Source organism: Pteropus alecto, unplaced genomic scaffold (genome assembly GCF_000325575.1).
Source record: "Pteropus alecto unplaced genomic scaffold, ASM32557v1 scaffold213, whole genome shotgun sequence".
Lineage (NCBI taxonomy): Eukaryota > Metazoa > Chordata > Mammalia > Chiroptera > Pteropodidae > Pteropus > Pteropus alecto.
The window spans coordinates 473,490-479,520 of NW_006434829.1; the positions used below are offsets into that span (position 1 = coordinate 473,490).

Here is a 6,031-nt window from a genome sequence, read left to right on the forward strand (position 1 = left end):
GGGGCACCGCAGACGGGAGGGGCGAGGAGCCGGTTCCAGGGCCCTCGGATGAGCGCCTGGATCCAGCTGCTCCTGAAGCCGGGTGTAACGCGTTATAAACAAAGCCTCTAGGCTCTGCAGTGAGTTAGCGCACATGCACACACACATACGTATTTAAATTTTTTTTCTGGAGCAAATCTGGATTGGATTTCTGCTTGAAGCCGAATGGGCTCTGCCCAGTTTGCCCGCCATGTCTCTGCCCACGGACATGTCCTTGAGAGCACCTTCCTCCCGGCACCTTGCTCAGGCAGCAGGACCGCCTCTGGCTTTCCCTGTGAACGTCCTGACTCCCACCCCCACAGCACGGTGCAGGCGGCTCCCCCTTTCAAGAACCTCAGTCTCCCAAAGGAAAAACCGACAGAAGCATCTACCCCTTGTCTTCTCACGTCACGGAAGAATCTGTTAGGTGACAGGCGCCACGTCAGGCCGCACTTGGCAAGCGCTGACACGTGCATTGTGCCTGAACTGGCAGGAGCCTGATTCACGGGCGCTCCGACCAGGAGGGGCCCCGGTCACTGCCTCCCTGAACCGGAGAACGCAGATTTCACTTACACGGTTTATTCTCATTTCTTACTTACGTGTTTGTTTATTCTCATTTCTTTCCGAAAAAGAAACAAGGAAGCTCTGATGCCAATGACATGCACGGAACACCCCCCGACACACACACACATGCATGCACGTGCAAACACACAGGCACACGCACACGGGCGCTAAGCGGTTGACACTCTAGAAACGGAAAGAGACCTTTCCAAGCCCGTCTGTCAGGCTCTGCCCTGGGCCTTCTGGACTTAGGGCCATCGCTCAGCCCAGAACCTGTCTCGCACCCGGTTGGCTGCCTCACGAGGACCCTCCACGGGCAGTGACGGTGCTCGTGGGCGCATGGCTTGGGACGTGGGCCCAGTAGTCCTGGGACAGAGGGACCGCAGGCAGCTCAGCGAGTGTGGGCCTGAGCCTCGCCCTGTGGCTCACTCTGGACACACGTGCTGCAGAGTGCTGCCCAGGCCGGGCATTAACTCACTCACGCCCTGTAGCAAGGCTTTGGGAAGCAGTGCTGTCCCCACTTTAAGATGGGGAAACTGAGGCAGGACAGACCAGATCCCTGGACTGAGATCCCAGGCGCCTGGGTATGGAGCTGGCACCTGTGGTCTGGAGACTAAGTGGGGGTGGGGGCGTCCCTCGGGGGCGCAGGCTGGGCGTCGGGGAGCAGGGGCTGCGGGGTCCCTGCCCACACCTGGACCGCTCACGCCGCCTTCCTCCTCCCGGGGGCTGCAGGAATTAGTGCTCTCCCCTGTCCGTGGCTGGGCCACACGCAGTCCGCCAGTGCCGAGGACGCCAGACGCGCTCCCTCGAAGCACCTACGTGGACAGGGCCTGCGAGCTGAGAGAGGGACGTGGCGGCTGCCAGCCCTGTTGTCCCATCTGAGCCCCAGCTGACAGCCTGGGACAGGCTCTGGCCCAGAACCTCCAGCCGAGGCCTTCCCGGAGCCAGGACAGGATTCCGGCCATGGGGCTCTGTCAGGTGACAGCCAGTTACGCAGCTGTAGGTGACCAGAACCCGGTGAGGGGACCACCTGAGACAGGGCCGCAGAAGGCCGACAGCTAGGGTCTTCCGCTCCACAGATGGCAGCAGCTCCATGTTGTCACGTCGGGGCCGGCGCTTAGTAGGCCCTCAGCAAATGTTTACGGACAATTAAATGAATATGTACATAAACGCAAACAGTCTATGCCCATTCGAAACATTCGGGTTCAGATTCCTGAATGGCCTTAATCCCCAGGAGCCTGTCCATCCAATCAGAAACGGCCCTACAGGTGGGCTCTGACAGGTGCAGTCATCAGGAGCATGCACGGGACGTCAGAGGGTGTGCATGCCTGTGCGTGACTGCGTGTGCATGTGTGTGCCTGTGCCCGTGTCTGCGTGTGCCTGCGAGTGTGTACCTGAATGTGACTGTGTGTGCCAGTGTGTGCCCTCGTGTGCCTGTGCATCTGCATGAGCACGTGTGCGTACGTGTGCCTGCACGTGTGTGCAGTGTTCCCAAAGGCAAGTCCAGCAGAGTCCCAGTGAGAGCTCCCCCACTAACACAATATTGATGTCCCTTTTCTGGAGGTATACGGCTTTTCTAATTAAGCAGCGGCTTTCATTATGCCACAAAGCACAGAACACAGATCTTGATTATTAAGCCTGGCCCGTGGGACCGTGGAAGGGAGACTCGCACCTCCCGGCTACGCGTCCCGGAAGCGGCAGCCTCACCCAGGCCGCGTCCTGCGTGCCAGCGCGGTCGCGTGTTCGCGGAGTCTTCCTGCGTCTCGTCTGCAGCGCGCACAGCGTGGCCGTCACGTCGGACACAAGCAGGCGTGTGGGGTGAGGACGAGGCTGAGCCCACGTGCCAGTCCCTGCTGCCTGCGGGGCCTGGTCTGACGCCCTCTGTGTGAAGGGCCTGCGAGTGAGGGCGGGTGTCGTCATGGAGACGAGCCGGGCCTACGGACTGTCCCACGGGGAAGGCACTGGCGCCGTCCGCACCAGGAGTGGACAGTCCCCTCCTCACCAGGCCACCCCCTGCCTTCCCGCCGGCCCCCCCCCTCTGTGCCCAGGTACACGTGCCCTGGCGGGGAGCGGTGGCAGACTCCCCCCGCTGTCTCCTCTGGAACCCGGCTTGGCGGCTCGTCCTGCTTTAGGGTCAGGGGCTCACGGAAGCCGGACAGGACAGACGGACCGTGTCCCTGGGGGCCACTGTACCTCCGTGCCCACCGGGATCCTGCCTCAGGCCCTTGGTGGCCCCGGCAGCAGGAAAGCCGGCATTGGTGTGGCCCTGCTCACTGAGGAGGCCCCAGTCACATCGATGTCCCCAGGAGGGCAGGCGTGTCACACGCGAAAGGCTGGTGCCCCCAGCAGGAAGGCCCCCACAGAGATGTCACAGGCAGGAGCCATCCGGGTGACACGCTGCCAAGAACACTACCGCAGCAGCCCCCAGAAACATCGGTCCCAGTCTGAGGACACAGCTTCCCGGCCTGTGCGGAGCCCTCAGCAGGAGGAAGTGTGTCTCGCTGTCATGCAGCAAAGCTCGCTGTTCCCCGGGAGGGACATGGTCACCTCATCTCCAGCAGCACAGGGGGCGTCTCCATAAATTTTCATTTGTGTCTCTGCGACAACCAGTGAGGTCAGCAGGACGCCACCTGCCACACGCTCCACCCGAGACCTGGAAAGCGGCTTTGGGAGCCTCGTCACCACTGCCTCTCTATAAATCCTGCCGGAAGCGCCCCGTGTGGCAGAGGCCTTGCTTTTCGGGGGACATGGGGTCTGAGCCCGCCGTCCGTAGGCGGCACCCACGTGAGCCTGGCACCGTGCAGGGTCACCGTGCGTCCACGGAAAAGTCGGAATCGGCCCGTTCTGGTCGTGATGCTGCAGCAGATGATCCTACACTTCGTGGGCTGAAGCCATGTGTTGATGGCCGCGGAGGCCGGAATCCGGACAGGTGCAGGCGACCTCTCTGCACGGCACCTTCGCGTCCACTGAGCGGGCGTGACGGTGGGGTCAGGCACACGGGGCCCAGCCTCACGGCCTGGAGACGGTGCCCTTTTTCAAGGATGTGGGAGCCGAAGCCAGAGGAGGAAAGTGCCTCCAGAGGGGCCGGCCAGCTGGACGCTTCGTGCCTCCAGGTCAGGGCAGGGAGGGCAGGCAAGGCCGTGGGCCTCGCCGGAGCAGGTGGTGTGGAGCGGTGGCCAGCCGGACACCAAGGGGAGCAGAGGGGCGGCAGCCGCGGCGGGGAGTGGCCCCGGACACGGCCGACCTGCTGTCCGGGGAGGCGCGTGGACATGGCCGTGGGCTGGAACGTTGGGACGCGATCGACTATGTTTCAGGGTGACATACACCACCTGCCGGGCTTCAGTTTTAAAGGGAACCAGAGCCTGGCGGATGGGACTGGCCTGGGATTCTCTCCACCACCCGAGGCCCCGGGCCTCTCTGTCCCCATGCCCTTGTCCCCTCCCTCTGTCGTGTGTCCACCGAGACCCCGGCCAGGCCCTCGGTCGCCGTGGTGACGAGCCCTCGGCAGCAGCGCTCCGGGGGCTGCACTTGTCCCCAAAAGCCACGACTTGGCTCATTTTTTGCCTGACGGGAATCGTGCTCCTGCAGCCCAGGGCAGAGCCCCGCGGTCCCACCGGAACCCGGTTCCTCCGCGGCTGCAGCTTGGCGCTGTGTCTGTTTCAGATCTCTTCCCTGGCTCGGGCCTGGGGACGAGGCGGGGGCTGCGAGCAGCCGAGGTCACAGCTCAGGGCGGGGGGGCCCCAGCGGCTGACACAGAACTCGGGGAGAGCTGGGGACTCGCGACGTCCACCCCGGAATGGGGTGCAGGCACGCGGAGATGGCCTCGTCCACGGACGCCACGCGGTCCTGGGACGGGCACAGCCCGGTGGCCGCGGGGCCCGGCGTCCCGTGGAGCAGGCAGTGTGGGGGCGCGGGCAGTCACGTCGCCCATGCTGAGCCTGAGCTCACGCGGCTGGCGCCGGGGCGTCAACGTGCTAGGCCGTCAGCGGGAGCACAGCGGTGACGCGCCCCATCGGGGACGGAAGCGCCTTTCCCTTGAACGGGGCTGGTCCCGCCTTATCCTTTGGGTCTCGTTTGAGCGGAATTGGGTCCCCCCAAAATTCACATGCTGCAGCCCTAAGCCCAGGACCTCAGGACGGGACCGTGCTGCAGGTCAGGACTTTAAGGGGTGACTGAGATAAAGTGAGGCCCCAGGTGGTGTCCTTCTAAGAAGAGGAGGTCGGGACACAGACACAGAGGGACGACCCTGTGAGGACGCGGGGAGGACACGGCCGTCTGCGCGGCCAGGAGGAGCCAGCCCTGCCCAGCCCTGGATCTCAGACGTCCGCCCTCCAGGCTGGGGACTGGAAACGTCTGCCGTTTACGCCACCTGGTCTGCGGCGTTTGTTACAGCCACCGTGTAGGCTGACACAGGTCTAAACCCACGGTCACCCCCTCATGGCCTCTCCCGTCCACCTCATCTAAAGACGCCCCAAGGCGCTCCCCCCGCATCGCCCCATTTCCTCTCTGCTCACCCCCTTCACGCTCTGAGGTCACACTGTGCGGCTGTCAGCTTCCTCTCTGGCTCCTGCTGTGACAAGGCCTGCCCCTGGAGGCGGTGGACCTGCTCAGCAGCGCGCCAGCAGTCGGGGCCCTGAGGGTGGGTCTGTCTCTGCGGCACACGCAGATCCTCGACCTCAAGGTCAAGGCCAGAGACAGTGAGCATCTACTAAGATCAATGCAAGCCGCTGTTCAGGAGACACTGACTCCGGCGGAAGCCCAAGTAGCGTTGGAATTGGGAGACAGAGGCACCGGGTGTTCATGAGAAAGGGTGGGGAACACAGAACGAAGGCGTTGCCGTCGGCGCAGAAAAGCTCCATGGTGACGTGAACTCGGAGCGGTGTTTCTAATTTCCAGCCCGGTGGCCGTGGCATCTGCTGCCTTGTTCCCTTGCACACGGTTCTTGGGGACGCTCGTTGCTCAGGCCCCATCCAGGTCACATGGTCCATTTTCAGTGTTCCAGGGCCTGAGGGGGCCGAAGACGTGCACGGCGGGCCCCCTCCGAGATGCAGCTCCGGCTCCCTGTTCGCAGACCTCCTTTCTCGAAGTTTTCTTCCTGCTTTACACGAGTTGCAAGTCCATGGAAATCGTGCACCCCGATCTTTTCTCTCTCCAGAAAACTGGAGTGGGATTCTTGTCAGCGTTTGTCTGGGTGAGGAGGCCCTGTGGCCCGCGTGAGTGACGCACAGCTCCCGTCAGCCTCGGAGAGTTGCCCTGGGGCTCGGGGGCCCCCGCCTCAGGGCCTGCTGCACCCAGGCCCCCCGTCCCCGCCACCCTGAAGCGGATGCGGCACCCGGTGCGTGCGGGGGAGGTTGCCCCAGGTCTCGGGTCCTGGTCTTCATCCCAGGGACCTGCTTCCCGCTAGGGTCCCGTGGAGTAGGTGGCAGGCGCTGTGCCCGCGGGCGTGAGCACC

General features: G+C 63.7%; 1 protein-coding gene across 1 annotated transcript in view; it reads left to right on the forward strand.

Annotated features, from left to right (window-relative positions):
* The first annotated feature begins 4,396 nt into the window (after positions 1–4,396).
* The window catches only part of GALNT9 (polypeptide N-acetylgalactosaminyltransferase 9), a 23,608-nt gene continuing 21,973 nt past the window's right edge, over positions 4,397–6,031 (forward strand). The window contains exons 1-2 of the mRNA XM_015587880.1: positions 4,397–4,550; positions 5,160–5,276. Of these exons, the coding sequence (XP_015443366.1) occupies positions 4,397–4,550; positions 5,160–5,276 (271 nt within the window). The remainder of the gene's footprint in view (positions 4,551–5,159; positions 5,277–6,031) is intronic.